This window comes from Saccopteryx leptura, chromosome 10 (assembly GCF_036850995.1).
Source record: "Saccopteryx leptura isolate mSacLep1 chromosome 10, mSacLep1_pri_phased_curated, whole genome shotgun sequence".
NCBI lineage: Eukaryota > Metazoa > Chordata > Mammalia > Chiroptera > Emballonuridae > Saccopteryx > Saccopteryx leptura.
Window position 1 is genome coordinate 45456605 of NC_089512.1, and position 22504 is coordinate 45479108.

The following is a 22504-nucleotide window of genomic DNA, read 5'->3' on the forward strand; positions in this document are numbered from 1 at the left end:
CCGTGCTTCGTTTCTCCCACGCCGCCGCAGGCAAGCAGCCGAGAGGATGGCTGGCCGCAGCATCTCCCCAGACTCCTCCTCTTGAGAAACCTGCGGGTGGGGACGCCACCTTTTGCTTGTTATTATAAATTTGCTTCTTACTAAGCCTTCGAGATTTTTAGGGTTGCTCTGTGTTGTTTCTGCTTCCTCTGACCTGAGTGGAGGGAGCCCGAAGCGTTCCCGGAGCCAAACCAGGAATCGCGGGGCGGGCGGGGAGGGTCCGGGAGGGCTTGGGCGGGGCGGTGAGCCGGGGCGTCCGGGCCGCCGGGGGCTGAGCCAAGCCGCGGGCGGCAGGCGGTGGCGGCAGCGGCGGCGGCGGCAGCGGCGGCGGCGGCAGCGGCGGCCTCGCGCGGATTGGCTGCGGCGGGCGGAGACGTCAGGCTTCCGCGGCCTCAGCTGCATCCCGGCTTGGCGCGGCGCAGTCGGGTCGAGTACGCACTGCGGTGAGGAGGTCTCTTCGGCGGGTCCACCTTCTGCCTCTGTCGCCGGGCTGCGCCGCCTGAGCCGGGACGCGCCGCCGCGCTCCTCGCCGCCTCCACCCCCGCGGCCGCCGCTCACCTCGCCGGCGGCACACACACCATGACGAAGAAAGACAAGAAGTCCTTCAACCAGAGCCTGGCCGAGTGGAAGCTCTTCATCTACAACCCGACCACTGGAGAGTTCCTGGGGCGCACTGCCAAGAGCTGGGGTGAGCGGGCGGCCGCGGTCCGGGGGGCGTCGGGCGGGGTCGAATGGAAAAAAAAAGCGGGAGGCGGCTCCCCGCGCGGGGACCCCAGGAGCCGCCTCCGCCGCCCGCAGCGCTTTTCGCCTCGGGCCTCCAGACTCGAAACCGGGCGGCGGAGCGCGGCCCATTCATTTCTCGCGGGGCCGGAGGGCCGTCGCTGGCGGCGGAGGCAGCGGGCCCGCGGGCAGCCCCGGCCCGGCCGCGCCGGTTTTTCTCTACCGGCCCAGAGCGCACGTGCTACCCCGGCCTCCCGCCCCAAGCGGCGCCGGAAGCCGGGGACCGCTGCCCGGAGCCAAGCCCCGAGCGTGTGGGGGGCCGAACGCCCGGGCCTCCTTTGTACGGAGCGCGTCGGCCGGGAGAGGGCCTGCCTGGCGGAGGCGCCGGCGGCGCCGAGCGTTTCGGGGAAGCCAGACCCTGTCCCACGCCCGGGGAGAGGAAATTTCCACTCCCGCCGCTATCTTGTGACTCGTCCACGCTGCCACCCCAACAGGTTCTGAGGAGTGCGAGTGAGTGTTATGTGTGTGGGTTGCATGAGTGCCGCGGTGAGTTAATCACACAAGTACACCGTCCAGGAAAATGCACTTGAATCTGGACAGTGAAGACTCGGAATCAAGCTTGGTTCCTCCCTAATTTCTTTCTCATTACAGAAGTTTCTTTCTTAGAAAAATTGCTTCTTTGGGGAAAGTAAACCCTGTCTGAATAGCCCAATGTTTGTGTCTTCGAAACGTGTGATATGTTAGCAGTTTTTCTGTGGTTGAGTTCTTTGTTTTAAAGGAAATGTTTAAACCATTCACCGTGTAGTGCTGTTTTAGGGTGTCTTTATTTCCGAACAATTGATTAAGTAAACTAATTTTACTTTTTTGTGTGTGGACATTTTGAAAAGTAAGTGGGTCTTGACAGACCTTTTTTTCTGATGAGAATTGAGAACTATTTGGGCACATTTTTTTTTAAGAGAAGCGTGAAGAGAGTAAATTAGGCACGACTTAAAGTAAATTGTCGCTGCTGACTGAAATTGGCTCCTCCAGTGGATGGGAAAGGGGCTTACTAAATCCTATCACTAGCTGAAAGGGGCATTGGGGTTTCTTTAGCTCAACCCCTACGATAGAGAAGAAGGGAAAAAAAGATCTGGAGAGGCTGTGATTTTGCTTTGTGTAAAATTACATATTCCCGAGAGCCAAGAAAAGAACCCAGTTCTCCTTTAATCCTAGCCCAGCGGTTGTATTATTTTACAGATGTCTTGCCTAACTGCATGGTAATCACTCACGATTTTTATTTAAATGACGTTTTTTAGGAACCCACTAGTGTGGTGAGGAAATACATCTTGTATCCCGAGTATTTTAAATGGGGGGTGGGGGGAAATGGTGAACAATTATTATTGTTTCTAGAGTGTACTAACTTCTGCTGAAGGAATTTTAGAGTCCTGGAGAGGGATTGCTTTTTGCATACTAACTTCCTTTCTCCCCATTTCCAGTGATTAGCATCTCCACTTTGTGTTAAAAGGACATTTCTTACTGCAGGGAGTGCTCCTTATATTTAACCTTTGTATTAATATGATGTTGGAGTAGACATTTTGTTTGGTATGTGCATTTAAATAGATAACGTGCACAAATTATCAAAGGATAAGGCATTCTATAAAGGGCAGTAGAAGTAATATGAGTTGGGATTAGCTTTCACAGTATTACACTTATCAACAAATAGTAAATTTCAGTTTAATGTAATAATAGTAAGCCAGTTCAGAATGACATTAATTGGTGAAAATGATCTATTATCCAATTATCTCAATTTAAGGGCATCCTTCCAAGGGCATGTGGGGGAGTGGTGTGTGGAGGCCAAAATCCATAGTCTTGGTACCCAGGCTTTGTAACCTCTGGGGTCTGCCTGGACAGGCACTGTATGAGCTGGCTGATCTCATCACCCACAGATGCCCAATATTACTATATCTGGTATATATCTGGGTAGATTGGAGAAATGTCAATACCACTTTTTTTTTTTTAGCATGAAGTGATCATAGTGTTTTATACTCTTGAATGTATTGTGGTCATTTCCCCATGTTAGTAAAGATCTATTGTCACCATTTTTAATAACCAACTAGTGTTCTATTGCATAGTTAGATGTACTGTGATTTTTTTTGTATGTATTTTGATTTTTTTAAACTAATTTATTATTAGCATGTACACCTCATGTATGCAGGGGAGATAGAGATACGCAGGGAAAAATGAGTGACTCCTGTTTTTTTGTGTTTTGTTTTTTGCTTTTTTAAACCAGTACTTTGTATGTACTGGCCCCTCTTCCTCCTGTTCCGTTTATCTTTATGTGTAATTTTTACAAATTTATATCCTTGAGATGTTGCTATTGGTAGAATTTCTAGGTCAAGTATAATTTATGTAACTTACATTTTGAAAACATGCTAAACTTTTTAAGAAAAAACTCATCTGTGCAAAAAATTTTTCCCCAGCTGCTTTTGAATTTAATGTAAGTGGTGTTAAGGATGATTACATCTTTTTTTGATCTTGGTCAGGTTGCGGGTCTCCCGGTATATAGAGAAAGGCCTTCTCTACTCCAAGGGTTTTATAGACATTCATTTAAGATGTTCCTGATTTTATTTTTATATTTTAAAGTTTTTATTGATTGATTGATTGATTTTAAAGAGAAGGGGAAGGGGGAGAGAAATACTGCTTTACCATTCTACCTATTTATATCTTCATTGCTTGACTCTTTATCATTGGTTGACTCGTGTGTCTTGTATGTGCCCTGACTCGGGATTGAATCCACAACTTTGACAAATCAGGACAGTGCTCTTAACCAACTGAGCTACCCAGTCAGGGCCTGGCTTTATTTTTTAAATTTAAGTGTTTGGTACATTTGCTTTATAATCTGAAGTTTCTCTCCAAAATCATTACATATATTAAAAGCATACATATTTAAAAAACAATTTTGCCATTAACATTTGGGATACGATGAAAATAATGCATGTTATATCACATTGCCTTATTTAAAACAGCTAAATATAAAGATTTTGTGTAGCCACTTGAATATTTGACTGATATCTTACACTTGGTTATAGCAGTTTAAAATGCTTAAATACATATAATCATTTCATTTGATTTTCACAGCTTTTAATGCACACTGTATAGGTGACCAAAAGTGCACGGAGAGCTGGTTTCTTAAGCGAAACAATAAGGACACATCAGGAATAAATCGTTGCCATTTATGAAAACACAGAACAAAGAAAACTTTGCACTTAGTGGCTGAAATTGCTAGTTTTAAACCTAAAAGCATTAAATACAATTAGAATGAAAGTAGTGAAAGATAGAGATCATTCAGGGTTATTTAAACTGTAGTTAGTGGTCCGACCATGTGTTGCAATGAACATTTTTTAAAATAATAAAATAGAATGGTAAAAGTATCAAAGTTTAGTCTATGGAAAAAATGCTGTTTTGTGAAACTTTTCTGTATTTTGTATATACCGATATTCCTAATGTAAAATGTATTTCTTACTGTGTCTCACAATCAGAAAAGCTCAAAAACCATTAACCCACCCCTGTGCCCTCATTTCATAGGTGAGAAAATTGAAACCACAGATTTGGCTTGTCAAAATTCACTCAGTGACAGAATTCTTAGGCCTTCAGAATTCCTCCAAGGCCAGAGGTTTCTGTGTTTTGTTTGTTTGTTTGTGTTTGCTTTTTATTTATTGATATTATGTGGGGGAAAAGAGTAGTTGCTTCATCTAGCTGTTCATTAGTTGCTTGTCTTATTTGCCTTGACCTAGCAAGCCCAGGGCTTCGAACTGGCGACCTCAGTGTTCCAGGTCAGCACTCTTTCCACTGTGCCACCACAGGCCAGGCTTTTTGTTTGTTTTTTAAACTGTGACATTACATGACCTCATCTAATGGCATCTGCTTGTGGGCTGCTTTGGAATTCATTGGCGTAAGGTTATCTGTCACTAATGCTTTTATATTAACATTAACTTAGACCTTGAGTTACTGATGTCCTAGCAGAATCAGGCTTTTGGACCAAAACTATTAAAACCTGTACGTATTTTGTTCACGTGACTTCTTTTTCATTATAGGTCCGTGAAGTGCCATTTTCTCAGTCACCTGCCCCCATTATAGGTCATGCCTTGGTAAATGCTCTGCTTTGGAGATCAGACATCATCCCATCTTGGGTGTCTGACTATAGGGGTCCCCAGAAGGCAAGTGTGTTTATTTTCCCAATATCACATATATAGTTTTGTAAGGTATTGTTCTTTGTCCTGTGGAGTGTGACATACTACATTTACAAAGCCATGCACCACTGGCAGAATAATAGAACTCGCTTTACGCTGAGTGCAGACTCTAAATGAAGGTCACTGGTGGGTGTGGCAGAGGAGCAGTAGCAGCAGAGTCATACTGAGCCATCAACCAACAGGAGATAGCACTTCCTGGACTGGTAGTAGCTGTGGGGAAAAGGGTGAGTTTATGTATTGTGTTCCAGACACTACTGTAATTATTGTAATATGTGCTTTACTGTTGTTAAAGAGTAACCGTCCCCCCACCCCCAGAATAATTTGATTTCCTTGAAACTGAATTTTGAATTTATAGAATTAAGTTAGCTGTATTAAAAGAAGTTTTAAAACCCTCCTCTATTTTTTTCTTGCTTTATCATTATGTTTGATTAAAGACCAGTCGTTTTACACTGATTGCACAATAGAAAGAGAAAAAAATCCATTTAACTTTGAAAGGTATATTTATCATTATTTTCTAATTATGTATTCATTATGTTGATTTTTAAATAAAACCACTTGTAGTTTTCAACCACTTAGAAGAACCACTGTTAACATTTTAATAGTCTTTTTCTTATGTGTAAATTTTTTAAATGTATAGTACATAGAAATTTGAAATATACAGTTAGATACCTTGTTTTATCACTTAATGTGTGAGAAGAATGGTTTTTATTTCTCTGCCACCTTCTTAGAGGTTGATGTGTTGGAGCTGTCCTTGGCCCTCTCCGTCACCTGTGGGGACTGTCTACACTTCCTGCTGGAACTTACGTATTCCGGTGATTTTAGACCAGGGGTCAGGAACCTATGGCTCGTGAGCCAGATGTGGCTCTTTTGATGGCTGCATCTAGCTCGCAGACAAATCTTTTTTTTTTTTTTTTTTTTTTTTAAGATTTTATTCATTATAGAGAGGGGAGAGAGAGAGAGAGAGAGAAGGGGGGAGGAGCAGGAAGCATCAACTCCCATATATGCCTTGACCAGGCAAGCCCAGGGTTTTGAACAGGCAACCTCAGCATTTCCAGGTTGACGCTTTATCCACTGCGCCACCACAGGTCAGACGCGCAGACAAATCTTTAATGAAAAAATAATAATAACGTTAAAAATATAAAACATTCTCATTTATTACAATTCATTCATTTCCTACCACTCATATGTTCATGGTTGCGGGTGGCTGGAGCCAATCACAGCTGTCCTCCAGGACAACGCCATTTTTATTGGATAATGCATAATGTTTTTTGAGGGGTTTTTTTGTTGTTGTTGTTTTTGTATTTTTCTGAAGCTGGAAACAGGGAGGCAGTCAGACAGACTCCTGCACGCTCCCGACCGGGATTCACCCGGCATGCCCACCAGGAGGTGATGCTCTGCCCATCTGGGGCGTTGCTCTGCCGCAACCAGGGCCATTCTAGCACCTGAGGCAGAGGCCATAGAGCCATCCCCAGTGCCCGGGCCAACCTTGCTCCAATGGAGCCTTGGCTGCGGGAGGGGAAGAGAGAGACAGAGAGGAAGGAGAGGGAGAGGGGTGGAGGAGCAGATGGGCACTTCTCCTGTGTGCCCTGGCCGGGAATCAAACCCCGGACTCCTGCACGCCAGGCCGATGCTCTACCACTGAGCCAACCGACCAGGGCCAGATAATGTATAATGTACACGGGTCGTTGTATGGTTCTCACGGAATTACATTTTAAAATATGTGGTGTTCATGGCTCTCTCACCCAAAACAGTTCCCGGCCCCTGCTTTAGACAATCTCTGTGTTAGGACTTCCAAATCTGTATCTCTAGTCCATGTGGCCCAATTTTTTTCTTTATTCTCACAATTTTTTTTATTTTTCTAATTGAATTTATTGGGTCAACACTGGTTAATAACATTACATAGGTTTCAGGTGTACCATCCCATAATACATCATCTGTACACTGCACTTCGCATTCATCACCCACCATATAGCTTTTTTATATTAGTACAGCTTACTGCCTGTTAGAAACCTTCAGTGGGATGTTTTCATAAGCATCTCTTCATGCACATCTCCATTGTCCTCAGGGGCTCTCTTTATACTCTCTGGCTTATTCCTTTCCTGTCATCTCTCTCTACCATTCCACGTAGTTTTCTCCTACCACTCTGGGCCTGTTTCCTAGCTCCTGACCCTCTTTCCTTCACTGTAGCATGGCCATTCAGGTGTCAGCTTTGATAACCTGATCTCTGGTAAACATTTTGAACCCCTGTTTTGCCTTAAGACTGGGTCAGGTGCTCCTATGTATCCCATAATACCATTTTCTATTATAGCATTTCTATTATGACTTTGTTCAATATTGTTGTTTCCCACTTACTAGACTATAAGCTTGCTATTCACATCTTCACTCATCTGATTCCCCAATATCGAGCCTGTTGCCTAGATATTAGGATAGTAGGACTGTAATAAAAATCCATTGAATGAACACTATTTATGAAATGTTCCTATGTAATTAGTCTTCTGCAATGTTTTTAATGTCCTTGATGGTATTGAAGTGTGGTACGTATAATGTTTCCCACAAGGTTTGGGCATCCTCCCCCTTTTTTTCACTACAGCATTGATAGGTTTTCAGAGAAGTTCAGAGTTCCATAGAAGCTTCTACTTAACTTTCCTGTAGACTTAAATGAGTTTGTGACCTGGTCCATGCATCTGATTAGGATAACAGAACCAGGTCTCCCAGGTCCTGCTTTATTGCTCCTTAGGCCTTTTTTTTTTTTTTAGCTTGCTTGCTCTCAAATTTAATGAGAGCTTAATAGCGCCATACCCTCCCTTACAGGGGAGACTGGTATTACTGATATTTCTGAAAAGAATTCTCTAACTTAGCCTCCCACATATCTGTTTAAGCTTTCTTACTGAGTCATTTATGGAGTTGGCTCTTATTTGTGGCTTCCTCGTGGTATTTTGCTGGTACTATGTACTGTGGTAAGGTATAACTTTGGAAGTAACCATCCAAAGCATGAGATACTTTTATTTAGCTAGTAACTGGCACATTTAAAATGGCCCTTTGTATGTCCTTACTTGTCTCCATATTTCTAAAGCATTTCTTTCCTGGTTCCTTCCTATCTGCTCTTCCCTCTCCTGTTTCCTAAATGTATTTCCTAGGTGCTGTTTTTGGCCTTGTCTTCTCTTTGTTGTCTTCCCTTGCACTGTCACAAAACAATTGCAAAGATCACTTACAGATTTTGCTGCTTGGTTTAACATCTCTCAGATTTCAGTTGCTTCATGCATATCCCATAAACCTGAGAGAGAGGCTGAGGTAGCTCCAGTACCTTATATATCACCTGATAAATAGAGCTCTTTCCCCTTCCTCAACTCAAGTTCTGAGTTGCTCTTATATTTGCAGTTTTTGAAAACAGCACCGCTCTTCTTTTTGTCATCTGGGCTCGAAAACTGACCGAATCATGCTGGTTCTGTGTCCATACATCTGAACTACTCACCTTGAAAACCCCCACTCCCCCCTGTGAATATTTTGTGAAAGCACACATTCAGGGAGTCTGGGGTATTCATTTTTTCTAGCTTTGTAATGTTAACCACCTGTTTGAAATTTCTTAGCCCCTAACATTCCCACTAAACTATGTCCCTTCTTTATCAAGGCCTGGCTTTGCCTTTTGTTACAAAGTCTTCGATTAAAAATTTTAAAGCACCAGATAAAGAGCTTTTGTAACTTTTTCAAAGTTGTTCCAAGTTAACATAGCCATTGACTTTACAGCTTTTTAAAAAGTATACTATTGGGAAACAAAAAAAAGTTTACTATTGGCCCTGACCAGGAGGCTCAATGAACAGAGCAGCATCCCGATGCACCAAGGTCATGGGTTTGATCCCCAGTCAGGTACATTGGAGAAGCAACAGATGAGTGCAAAACTAAACGGAACAATTAAGTGGAACAACAAGTTGATGCTTCTCTCTCAAATCAAAGGAAAAATTAAAAACAAAAGTATAGTATTGTTGCCTGACCAGGCGGTGGTGCAGTGGATAAAGTGTCGGACTGGGATGCGGAAGACCCAGGTTCGAGACCCCAAGGTCGCCAGCTTGAGCCCAAGGTCGCTGGCTCAAGCAAGGGGTCACTCGGTCTGCTGTAGCCCCCCAGTCAAGGCACATAGGAGAAGTCAATCAATGAACAACTAAGGAGCCGCAACGAAGAATTGATGTTTCTCATCTCTTCCTTCCTGTCTGTCTGTCCCTATCTGTCCCTCTCTCTCTGACTCACTCTGTCTCTAACACAAAAAAAAGAAAAAAACGGTATAGTATTATTGATTCTAGGAAGGTGAGCTCTTAATTCCTAATGTATCCCCAGAAAAATGCAAGGAATCATTTGGAATCACTATGACCTAAACCAGTGTAAGCTCACTGCTATTTGATTATTTCTGAGGCTGCAGCTTTTTGTTGTTGTTGTTGTTTTTTTTGTTTGTTTTGTTTTTGTATTTTTCCAAAGTTGGAAACAGGAGGCAGGCAGACAGACTCCTGCATGCGCCTGACCGGGATCCACCCGGCATGCCCACCAGGGGGCGATGCTCTGCCCATCATGGGGCGTCGCTCTGCCGCAACCAGAGCCATTCTAGCACCTGAGGCAGAGGCCACAGAGCCATCCCCAGCGCCCGGGCCAACTTTGCTCCAATGGAGCCTTGGCTGCGGGAGGGGAAGAGAGAGACAGAGAGGAAGGAGAGGGGGAGGGGTGGAGAAGCAGATGGGCGCTTCTCCTGTGTGCCCTGGTCGGGAATCGAACCCGGGACTCCTGCATGCCAGGCCGACGCTCTACCACTGAGCCAACTGGCCAGGGCCTGAGGCTGCAGCTTTGATCATGCTATTCCCTGTACCCCAAAATTGTGGATCCCCACTTCTTTCAGAGGGTTTAAGTAAGTTCCACACAGCCTGGCATTCCAGGCTTATTGGCTTAAAACTCAATTTCTAACCTTATAACATGTTATTTCCCACCTTACTTCCCATACACCACATGTCATAGCCAAGTGGGGGTATGTGAGGCCCTTTGGGCTGGAATGCCCTGCTCATTCCCTCTCCCATGCCCTTCATTCTCTGCATCATGAGTTCTTCCCTCTGCACAGACCTAACTCTAGTGTCAGGTCTGCCCTGAGCTTTCGCTAATGATGCCCACATGAATATAATACTGCATTTACCTCCTATGACACCTAAAATTTTGTCTTCTGGATTAAAGTTGCTTATACATATTCCTATTAACTAGATGTTCTTAGAGTAGGATTTACATCTATATTTTATATCCCCACAACAGCTACCAGCCATATAGTAAGCACTTACTATTTTTCTGATAAACAAAGTCATTTAGTTTCAACTTGTGACTCACCTATTGCTTGGGCTAAAGTTGAGACTATTGTGGGTCAAATGGTCTAGGTCCACATTTTAAGTCTTATTAGTAAGATACTTGTACATAAAGGCATAATTCCACTTAGCTCACTGTGATTCTGTCCCAGTAAACTTCTAAATACAGTTTGAAGTTTCCAGATAGGGCATCATAGTAAAAGTGATTTTGTTGGCATAATACTATATGTATTTTTTACTTTGAATGTTAGAAGTACACAAATATACTAAGAAGATAGCCCAACTTGGACTATAGACGTAAATTCTAGTTCCACATCTGCATCTCAGCTTAGGTAACTCATTTAAAATCCCTTGGTTTCCTCAATATGAGAAAAGTTTCATGAGACAATTTCAAATGTCACTTTGAAATGAAAAACAAAATCTATACAAATGCTATAGAACAAAGGTGGCAAACATTTTCTTGAAAGGACCAGAAACTATTGGCTTTGCCAACCATATAGTGTCTGTGGCAGCTACTTAGCTTTGCTATTGTAGCTTGAAAGTGGCTACAGACAATGTGTACAGTAATGTGCCTAGCTGTTTCTCAATATTTTATTTGCAAAAACTGGCAGTAGCCATGGTTTGCTGACCTTTGCTTAGAACTTAAGAGTTAGTGATTTAGGCTGACCTAAGAAACCTGAATTAGTCTTAAGTGGAATGTGAACTCTTGACTTTGTTCTTGGCATTGTTATATGAAAATATAACAAAAGTACACTACTCTTTGAATTTTTACAATACAGATGTGAATAATCATAAGTCTACTGCTATCCTCGGCTTCTTCCCTCAATAACCACTATTAAATGTAATACTTTTTAAAATGTAGTACTTGGTGTATCCACTTTGGATAAAGGTCTGGCAGTTTCATACAAAAGGAAATATATCCTAACCCTATGACCCAGCATTTCTAGTCCTTGTTATCTACCCAAGAAAAATGAAAACAAAAGTCCATGAAAATACTTGTACAGGAATATTGATAGTAGCTCCAAACAGGAAACAGCCCAAGTCTCCATCAGCAGAAGAATGGACGAACTGGTACGTCCACACAGTGGAATACTTCTCAACCATAGAAAGGAACTAACTACAGATAACACAAAACCTAGCTGAATCTCAGGCTCAGTGTAAAAAAGCTCTACTGAAGAGAATACACACTATATGATTTCACTTATATGAAATTCTAAAACAAGCATTGCAAGCATTGGCGGCCCCAGATGGGGGATTGCCGGGTGGATCCCAGTCAGGGTATATGTGGAGGTCTGTCTCCTCATCTCCCCTTCTCTCACTTGGAAAAAGAAGAAAAAAAAAGAAGCTATCTGTTGATACATTGGAGATTTGTATATTTCACTGAATGTAATTTTTTTGGTTTCAGTTTTAGTTAATATGAACACAAGTGTTTAGGGGTGAAGTCTACTGACATCTACAACTTGAAATGCATATAAAATAGATAAATGGCGAATAGATAGAAGATAAATATAGTGTTAAATTAACTAGAAAATCTAGGTGGCATTATGGATATGTACTTACATTTCATTTAACTTGTTTATTTGTAAACAGAATCTTGGAGAAAAAAGAATACATTCATGTTTCTCTTGTATTGATTTTAGAAGAGAAGGAAGGAGAGAAACATCTGTTGTTCCACTTATTTATGCTTTATTGGTTGATTCTTGTATATGCCCTGACCTCAGAAAGAGTATATTTTCTGATGACTGAAATGTTCTACATCTATTAGATCACCATTAGCTGTGTTTTAAAAATACTGTCCTTTTTGTATTGACTCAATCTGTGGATCTCTGCAAAGGTATGTTAAAATCTCTACTCATGACTGATGAATTTTATATAATTTTACTTTTGTTTATATATATTTTGTTATTTTATATATTTTAAGTCACTTAGCATCATGAAGATTCATGGCTATTATGCCACTTTTCTTTTTATTTATATTTTATTGATACAAAATATCTTTGCCTTGTTGATGCATTTTTACTTGAATTTTAGTTTGCTTTACAGTAAAAATACCATATCTACATTTATTTTTGAGCCATTTTATTTTCAACCAATATGTGTTTTAATAAATAGCATTTACTGGATTTTTTTAAACTACCTTGAGAATGTTTTTTATTATTGACTACTGAATTATTCCTGTTACACTATTTGGGGAATTTGGTTTGTTTTTACATTTAAACAGATATAAAATTTGAGCTATATAAAATACAAACTAATAAACAGTGTGTCCGTAAAGTCATGGTGCACTTTTGACCAGTCACAGGAAAGCAACAAAAGACGATAGAAATGTGAAATCTGCACCAAATAAAAGGAAAACCCTCCCAGTTTCTGTAGGATGATGTGGCAGCATGTGCACATGTGCAGATGATGATGTAACACCGTGTATATAGCGGAGCAGCCCAGGGCCATGCTAGTCGAGATGTAGACGGTACAGAGGAAAGTTCAGTGTGTTCTGTGGCTCGCTAAATTCGAATCCATGACCAAAGTGCAACGTGAATACCGGCACGTTTATAACGAAGCACCACCACATAGGAATCACATTACTCGGTGGGATAAGCAGTTGAAGGAAACCAGCAGTTTGGTGGAGAAACCCCGTTCTGGTAGGCCATCAGTCAGTGACGAGTCTGTAGAGGCTATATGGGATAGCTACCTAAGGAGCCCTAAAAAATCTGTGCGTGAGCCCACATCGAACTGCACTGAATAGGTATGAAACTGGGAGAGTTTTCCTTTTATTTGGTGCAGATTTCACATTTCTATCGTCTTTTGTTGCTTTCCTGTGACTGGTCAAAAGTGCACCATGACTTTACGGACACACTGTAGTGACAAGGAGATCATTGGCTGCCTGAAGGATGTAGAGGTTGCAAAGGGGCACAAGGAGTCTTGGAGGGGACCGAGATGTCCGGTATTTTTAGTGTAGTGGTGGTTTCACAGGTTATACAACAGTCAGCATTCTTTGAAATTATGCTGTTGAAATCAATGAAAGTTATTGTATATAATTATTCCTGAGATCTGAAAGGAAAGAAATTCTAATCCTTTCCTTCGTATTCAGAAGTAATCACTATTTTTGAATTTGTATATTTCTGGTCCATTAAAAAACTCTGTATACATATATTTAGAGAATTCAGTAACTCTGTGACTTTGAGCGTTTCAAAGTTAAGCAGGTGTTATGTATCATTTTGAAGTTACTTTTTTCCACTAGGGTTTTTGAGATATATTTGATTAATTTTTTAGTACTGCTTACAGTTTTCCATTATGTATTTTACTTTATTTCATTTCTCCCTTGCTTTGTTTGAAGATACTTGGGTTGTTAGCACTTTTTGCTATTGCTCTTCAGTTGTTTTGTATTGCATGATCCATTCTTTCAGGTAGGATCTGAGGGTAGTAATGGGATCTTTGTATGTCTGGAAGTGTTCTTTTGTTTTCTTGGTTGATTGATATTTTAGTTCATAGTCAGTTCCTCAGTTTGGAACCTATTGTTTCATTTCTGCCTAATAAGATCTGATATCTGTGGTATTTCTCTGCGTTAGGTAACCTGTTTTATCTTTTTAGAAGCTGTAAGAGCCCTGGCCGGTTGGCTCAGCGGTAGAGCGTTGGCCTAGCGTGCGGAGGACCCGGGTTCGATTCCCGGCCAGGGCACATAGGAGAAGCGCCCATTTGCTTCTCCACCCCTCCGCCGCGCTTTCCTCTCTGTCTCTCTCTTCCCCTCCCGCAGCCGAGGCTCCATTGGAGCAAAGATGGCCCGGGCGCTGGGGATGGCTCTGTGGCCTCTGCCCCAGGCGCTAGAGTGGCTCTGGTCGCAACATGGCGACGCCCAGGATGGGCAGAGCATCGCCCCCTGGTGGGCAGAGCGTCGCCCCCTGGTGGGCGTGCCGGGTGGATCCCGGTAGGGCGCATGCGGGAGTCTGTCTGACTGTCTCTCCCTGTTTCCAGCTTCAGAAAAATGAAAAAAAAAAATGAAAAAAAAAAAAAAAATAGAAGCTGTAAGAAATTTTTATTTTTGGTGTTCTGAAATTTCACCTGTTTGTGTCTAGGTAGGTACAGGATGTCTTCCAGTATTTATCTTTACCAGTCTAGATACAGACTTTGGTATTGAGCATTCTTCCCCTCTTTTCTGGTGGAATTCCTGGTAGCTTTGCTGATGTTCTGGTTCTGTCCCCCACATCTCAACAGTTTCCATAAATAGATCCCCTCTCTGTTATTTTGCCCAGTGTTGTAGAGTACCTTGGCTTGATCTTTCAGCTCACTGATTTGTTTTTCCTTTGGTCAGTTCTCTAGGTTAGTTCTTCTAAGTATTTTTTTTTCTTTTTTTGTATTTTTTTGAAGTTAGAAGCAGGGAGGCAGTCAGATTCCCACATGCATCTGACCAGGATCCACCCGGCATGCCCAACAGGGAGTGATGCTCTGCCCATCTGGGGCTCTTGCTCCACTGCGGCTGGAGCCATCCTCAGCGCCCGGGTCAGCTTTGCTCCAATGGAGCCTTGGCTGCGGGAGGGGAAGAGAGAGAGAGAGAGAGGAAGGAGAGGGGGAGGGGTGGAGAAGCAGATGGGCACTTCTCCTGTGTGCCCTGGCTGGGAATTGAACCCGGGACTTCCACACGCCAGGCCAACGATCTGCTGAGCCAGCCAGCCAGGGCCAAGTTTTTGTTTTTTCAACAGCTTTAATGAGATATAATTGGCACCCAGTCTTTAAAGTATACAACATGAGTTTTGAAATATATTCATATATATGCACATACATTCACTAATACTCATGAATCTCTTGCTTTAATCAAGATAATGAGCATATTCATTACCTCAAAAAATTTCCTCTTGCCTGACCAGGTGGTGGCACAGTGGATAGAGCGTCAGACTGGGATGCGGAGGACCCAGGTTCAAGACCCCAAGGTCACCAGCTTAGGTCCAAGGTCTCTGGCTCAAGCAAGGGGTTACTCAGTCTGCTGTAGCCCCTCAGTCAAGGCACATATGAGAAAGCAATCAATGAACAACTAAGGTGTCGCAACGAAAAACTAATGATTGATGCTTCTCATCTCTCTCTGTTCCTATCTGTCTGTTTCTATCTGTCCCTCTCTCTCTCTCTGTCTCTGTAAAAAAAAAAAAAAAAATTTTCCTCTTGCCAGGTGGTGGGGCAGTGGATAGAGCATCGGACTGGGACGTAGAGGACCCAAGTTCGAGATCCTGAGTTCACTAGCTTGAGTGTGGGTTCATCTGGTTTAGAGGCAGAGCTCACCAGGTGAGCTTGGGCCTAATGTCACTGACTTGAGCAAGGGGTCACTCGGTCTGCTGCAGCCGCACGGTCAAGGCACATATGAGAGAGCAATCAATGAACAACTAAGGTTCCGCAACAAAAAATTGATGCTTCTTGTCTCTCTCCCTTCCTGTCTGTCTGTCCTTATCTATCCCTCTCTCTGTCAAAAAAAAATTTTTTTCCTTTTGTTCCTTTTTAATCCCATCTCCTGCTGCCTCCGCAGTCTCCAGGCAAAAATAGATCTGGTTTTTGACAACTTTAGTTTGTGCTTTCTCAAATGTTAAATACATGGAATCATGTAGTGTGTGCTCTGGGGAGGCGGTGGGCTGACTTCTTTCAGTCAGAATAATTATTTTGAAAACTAAATTATGAATAGTATTCCATTGTATGGATGTAGCAGAATTTATTCATCTGTTGGTGTAAATTTGGGTTGTTTGCAATTTTTAGTGACTATAAATAAAGCATCTGTGAGTATTCATATACCTTTCTTCTGTGAACATGTGCTTTTGTTTTCTGGGTCATATCTAGGAATGTATTGCCTGTATCCTATCATTAGTTCTTGTTGCCCACGTTAGAAAAATTGTCAAATTGTTTCCCAAAACGGTTTTGTGTTTTGTTTGTTTTGGTACATTCCCACCAGGAGTGTATGAGAGTTCCAGTTGCTCCACTTGTGGGCCATCGCTTGGTGTGGACAGTCTGAAATTTCCAGCGTCCCGGTGAATGTGTCGTGGTGGCTCATGGTGGTTTCCTTTGCCCTTCCTTGATGATTAATGATATGAGTACCTTTTCATGAGCTTATTCTTCCCATTCTTACATCTTGGTGAAGTTTCTGTTTAAAGCTTTTGCCCATTTAATCACACCTGCCATAATGGCTTTCATTAATAAATCAACAAACAACCAGTGCTGGCGAGGATGTGGAGAAAAGGGAACCCTCCTGCACTGCTGGTGGGAATGCAGACTGGTGCAGCCACTGTGGAAAACAGTATGGAGATTCCTCAAGAAATTAAAAAAGGAACTGCCTTATGACCCAGCTATCCCACTTATAGGAATATATCCTAAGAATCCCAAAATACTGATTCAAAAGAAGATATGCACCCCCATGTTCATTGCAGCATTATTTGTAAGAGCCAAGATCTGGAAACAGCCCAAGTGTCCGTCAGTGGACAACTGGATAAAAATGCTGTGGTAAGTTTACACAATGGAGTACTACACCGCTGTGAAAAAGAAGGAAATCGTACCTTTTGTGACAGCATGGATGACCTGAAGATTATTATGCTAAGTGAAATAAGCCAGGCAGAGAAAGACAGATACCAAATGATCTCACTTATATGTGGAATTTATAAACTGAGGAACAAAAGAGAAACAGGCAGGGTCACAGGGAACAAATGGACAGCAGTCAAAGGGAAGAGGGGATGGGATCAAAGGTGAAAGGATTAGCCATATTATATATACATAACATAGATACAGGCAACAGGGTAGCAATAGCCAGAGGGAAAGGGGGAGTGGGGGTGGGGGGTGAAGTGGGAGTGGGAAGAGACTTTGTGGGGGCCATGGGAGACACAATGTGGTGTGTAGAGGGTATAGTTCATTGATTGCTTTCTCGTATGTGCCTTGATGGGGGGTGGTACAGCAGAGCAAGTGACCCCTTGCTCAAGCCAGCAACCTTGGACTCAAGCTGGTGAACCCGCATTCAAGCCGACATCCTCAGGGTTTCGAACCTGGGTCCTCCATGTCCTAGTCCAACACTCTATCCACTGCGCCACCACCTGGTCATGCTAGAGGGTGTTATATTGAGTGTGACATGGTAAATTAAAAAAATAAAAATTTAGAAAACTTGCCCATTAAAAAAAAGGTGTTGTTGTAGGAGTCCTTCATATATTCTAATTTGTTATTATTTTTATTTTTTTGACAGAAAAAGAGACAGGGAGAGAAAAGAGAAGCATCAAGTCTCCATTGCAGCACCTTAGTTGTTCACTGCTTGCTTTCTCATATGTGCCTTGATGGCGGGGGGGGGGGGGGGGGGGGGGCTATAGCAGAGCAAGTGACCTCTTGCTCAAGCCAGCAACCATGGGGTCACGTCTGTGAGCCCCGTGCTCAAGCCAGCGACCTCGGGGTTTTGAACCTGGGTCCTCCACATCCCAGTCTGATTCTCCATCCACTGCGCCACCGCCTGGTCAGGCTTTCATATATTTTATGAAGGTGCTAGTAAGTTCTTTGTTGTTTACATGTTTTGTAAAAATTTTCTTCTGGTCTTTGGTTTCCTTTTTATTTCCTTAAGTATCTGAACTTTTAAAAATTTGACTCTTGGCCCTGGCCGGTTGGCTCAGCGGTAGAGCGTCGGCCTAGCGTGCGGAGGACCGAGGTTCGATTCCCGGCCAGGGCACACAGGAGAAGCGCCCATTTGCTTCTCCACCCCTCCGCCGCGCTTTCCTCCCTGTCTCTCTCTTCCCCTCCCGCAGCCGAGGCTCCATTGGAGCAAAGATGGCCCGGGCGCTGGGGATGGCTCTGTGGCCTCTGCCTCAGGCGCTGGAGTGGCTCTGGTCGCAACATGGCGACGCCCAGGATGGGCAGAGCATCGCCCCCTGGTGGGCAGAGCATCGCCCCTGGTGGGCGTGCCGGGTAGATCCCGGTCGGGCGCATGCGGGAGTCTGTCTGACTGTCTCTCCCTGTTTCCAGCTTCAGAAAAATGAAAAAAAAAAAAAAAAAAAAAAGTAAAAAAAAAAAAAAAAAAAATTTGACTCTTCTCCAATTCAGCTTATCAACCTAATTTTTTATTTTAATCAGAATATGAAAGTTAATTTTTAAAAAGCCATTCTTTCACCTTTTACTCTATAATTATATATACTTACACTACCCCCTCTCTAGCTGTTTCAACCTAGTTTTTTCAGGTGTTACTTTCTTTGTTGAGTTTGATACTTTGTTGGATTAGTTTTTCCTCAAATATTTTGTAATTACTGGTTCTGGGCTTTTCTTCTTTGTATTCAGACTTTGCTGTCACAGCAGTAGCACATGTGGTAGGCAAGAGCCTGTCCCAGGGCGGAGAGTCGACTCCTTTAGGATTTTACTAACCGTCCCGGACAGTGTCCACTTCCTCATCCCGCGCCCCATGCCGCCTGCTCCCCCTTCAGAGTGGCTGTTGCTGTCCGGTTCCTAGTCACTTGGCCCAAAGGGCATGTGTGTTTTTGGAGGTAGGAGCACAGTTGACTCACCTGGCTACTCCCGCTCTGGAGTCATCTGGTCGTGTAGTTTTTGATTCAGAGCTTTCCTACGGTTCTCCTTAAAAAAAAAAAAAAAGATCAGGTCATTGCTTTTATTTTTTAAATTTAAAATTACAGTTTACCTTCAGTGTTATTCTGTACTGGGTCTGAATAACAGCTCCTGTTCTCCGTCTTTGGTGAGCCAGCTCACTCTTTTCTGGGAGGCCTTCTCTGATGAAATCCCTTTCCTCTCCTCTTTGTAGGGTTTTCTCCCCTAACACTGATAGCTGTAATTATTGGTTTACTGGTCTGTCACTTATGATAACTGAACTCTTAGTGAGAAGAAACAATTTTTTTAAAGATTTTACTCATTTGAGAGAAGGGGGGGAAGTGGGGAGGAGCAGAAAGCATCAACTTACATATGTGCCTTGATCGGGCAAGCCCAGGTTTCAAACCGGTGACCTCAGTGTTCCAGGTCGACGCTTTATCTCCTGTGCCACCACAGGTCAGTCCAAGAAGGAACAAATTTTATTCTCTGTAAATTTGTATTACCTGGAGTAATGCAGAATGCTTGAATGATGTGTTTTTCAGAGAATGGGAGTTTTGATTACAAAAGGTAACAACTTGAGGCTTCCAGTGAGGGCAGGCCAGGTAAGGAACCGCATGGGGCGGTGCAGGTCTGGGCGTTTCTGCCAAGGTTCACCTTGGGCAGGTTCTTTAATCTTGTTTAATCTTTTTATACCACCATAATTTTAATAAATATACAAAATTTGCGTGCATGTGTATATATATACGTATATATTTTTAAAAAATAATACATGCTCATTAGTTTAAGAAAGTGAAATCTAGAACTGTAAAATTCTTAGAAGAAAACAGATACAGTTCTTCATGACTAGATTAGGCAATGGTGTGTCTTTGATACGACACCAGAAGCACAAGCAACAAAAGAATAAATAGGTAAATTGGACTTCATCGAGAATAAGACGTTTTCAGCCCTGGCCAGTTGGCTTAGTGCTAAAGCGTCAGCCTGGCACATAGAAGTCCCGGGTTCAATTCCCAGACAGGGCACACAGGAGAAGTGCCCATCTGCTCCACCCTTCTCCCTCTCCTTTCTCTCTCACTCTCTCTTCCCCTCCTGCAGTCAAGGCTCCATTGGAAGTTCGCCCAGGCACTGAGGATGGCTCCATGGCCTCCACCTCATGTGCTAGAATGGCTCTGGTTGCAACAGAGCAATGCCCCAGATGGGCAGAATATTGCCCCCTGGTGGGCTTGCCAGGTAAATCCTGGTTGAGCGCACACGGGAGTCAGTCTCTCTGCCTCCCCACTTCTCACTTTAGAAAAATACACACACAAAAAAAGAATAAGAACTTTTCTAACTTAAAGGACACTCCCATAAAAGTGTAAAGACAACCCACAGAAAGGGAGATAATAACTGTACATCTTTTATTTGGTAAGAGGCTTGTATCTGTAATATGTACTCTTAGAACTCAGTTAAAAAAAAAAAAAGAATCCCAAGTTTAAAAGGGGCCAAAGGTCTGAAGTTATTCAGAGAAGAAATAAATAGCCAATAAGGTCATGAAAAGATACTCGATATCATTTGCCAATTGGGAAATGCAGATCACACCCACTAGGATAGCTGTATAAAAAGACGGAAGTGGCGCAGTGGATAGAGTGTCGGACTGGGATGCAAAAGGACCCAGGTTGAAGACCCCGAGGTCGCCAGCTTGAGCGTGGGCTTGAGCAAGGGGTTACTCGGTCTACTGAAGGCCTGCGGTCAAGGCACATATGAGAAAGCAATCAATGAACAACTATGTTGTCACATCAAAAAACTGATGATTGATGCTTCTCATTTCTCTCTGTTCCTGTCTGTCTGTCCCTATCTATGACTCTCTCCCTGTCCCTATAAAAAAAAAAAAAAAAGATGGAAGTGTTGGTGAGGATATGGAGAAATTGGAACCCTGCTAGTGGGAATATAGAATGGCACAACTGCTTTGGAAAACAGTCTGTCACTCAAAAAAGCTAAACATAGAGTTACCATATGACCTAGCAATTTCACCCATAGGTGAATAGGATGTGAATTACAGGGGTCCCTCGTCTGTCGCCGGGGTTAGGGTCCAGAACCCCCGCAGTAGGTGAAAAAATTGCAATACAAAATTAGACATACATTTTAAAAATATGCGATACAGTGAGACCACGAAAGGTGAACCACGATATGGTGAGGGACAACTGTACACCTGAATAAAAAGTCATTTTTTAAAATTTAAATATAGAAAGGATTTTAAGCTTTACTTATCCATATAATTGATTTTTTTAAAAATTATCTTGGCCTCTGCTTTAAAAAAAATCTTTAAATTAGAGATAGAATGCTAATTGACTTGCCAAGGGAAAGTAGTTTCTAGTCATCAGCATTCTCTGAGGAAAGACACAGTCTTTCTAGTGTCTAGGCACTTTAGCTAACTAAGAAATTTGCAGGATTAGGGAGTTGATCACAGGATCTGAGTGTGTTGAGTAGGTGTGTATGTGATGAAGCCTACTGACTCTCACCTCCCCTCCTCCCCCAGATTATGTGTGCTGGTGTTGTTTAATAATTTGTATGGTCTTTGTCCCAGGTTTCTAGCACAGAGCTTCAAAAATCCCTTGGAATTTCTTGGGTGATAGTGGTATCTTTATTATGCTAATGGTGACTCATAGTGAACCCCTAGATAGGTCCCACGGGGGCTACTATCCAGGGGAACCAACCATGTGGTTGGAGCTAGCCTTGAGACGGGGAGACGGGAAGAGGAAGGAGTTGGACATTGCATCCAGTCACCAATGGTTTAGTCATACCTACCTAATGAAACCTAGTAACGACTCTGGATACTGAAGTTTAATTGAGCTTTGCTGAGAGGGTGATGTGCTCCTATTCCAGGTGGAGAGGGCATAGAGACTGTTCTCCCTCCCAGACCACACCCTTTGTATATCCTTGATAATAAAACTAATTCTAAGAATAGTCCTTTCCTGAGTTCTGAGTCACTTTAGTGAATAACCAAACTTGAGGGGTAGTGGGAACCTCCCACATTGGTAGCCAGTTGGTTACAAGTTTGGGAGGCAGCTGAAGTGAGGGCATTCTTGGGGAGGACTGAACTCTGTATTAGTGGAGTCCGTGTTACTCCAGGTAGTTGGTGTCAAAACTGAGTTGTCAGACATGTAGTTGAGGTTGAAACAGAATGGCTGAACACAACCTGTTTCTCTTTCCCATGGATAGCATCTTGACTGGATTTCTTGCTGCTCAAGAGTCTGCATGGGGCCCTGGCCGGTTGGCTCAGTGGTAGAGCGTCGGCCTGGCGTGCAGAAGTCCCGGGTTCGATTCCTGGCCAGGGCACACAGGAGAAGCGCCCATCTGCTTCTCCACCCCTTCCCCTCTCCTTCTTCTCTGTCTCTCCCCCTCCCGCAGCCGAGGCTCCATTGGAGCAAAGATGGCCCGGGCGCTGGGGATGGCTCCTTGGCCTCTGCCCCAGGCGCTAGAGTGGCTCTGGTCACAACAGAGCAATGCCCCGGAGGAGCAGAGCATCGCCTCCTGGTGGGCAGAGCGTCGCCCCCTGGTGGGCGTGCTGGGTGGATCCCAGTCGGGCACATGCGGGAGTCTGTCTGACTGTCTCTCCCCGTTTCCAGCTTCAGAAAAATACAAAAAAAAAAAGAGTCTGCATGGGCCCTGGCCTGTGGCTCAGTG

The 22504-nt window shown here is 43.3% G+C and overlaps 1 protein-coding gene across 1 annotated transcript in view; it reads left to right on the forward strand.

The window, feature by feature from the left end:
- The first annotated feature begins 380 nt into the window (after positions 1-380).
- Positions 381-22504, forward strand: part of ATP1B3 (ATPase Na+/K+ transporting subunit beta 3) — a 53125-nt gene continuing 31001 nt past the window's right edge. The window contains exon 1 of the mRNA XM_066350501.1: positions 381-727. Coding sequence (XP_066206598.1) covers positions 619-727 — 109 coding nt within the window. The 5' untranslated portion in view covers positions 381-618. The remainder of the gene's footprint in view (positions 728-22504) is intronic.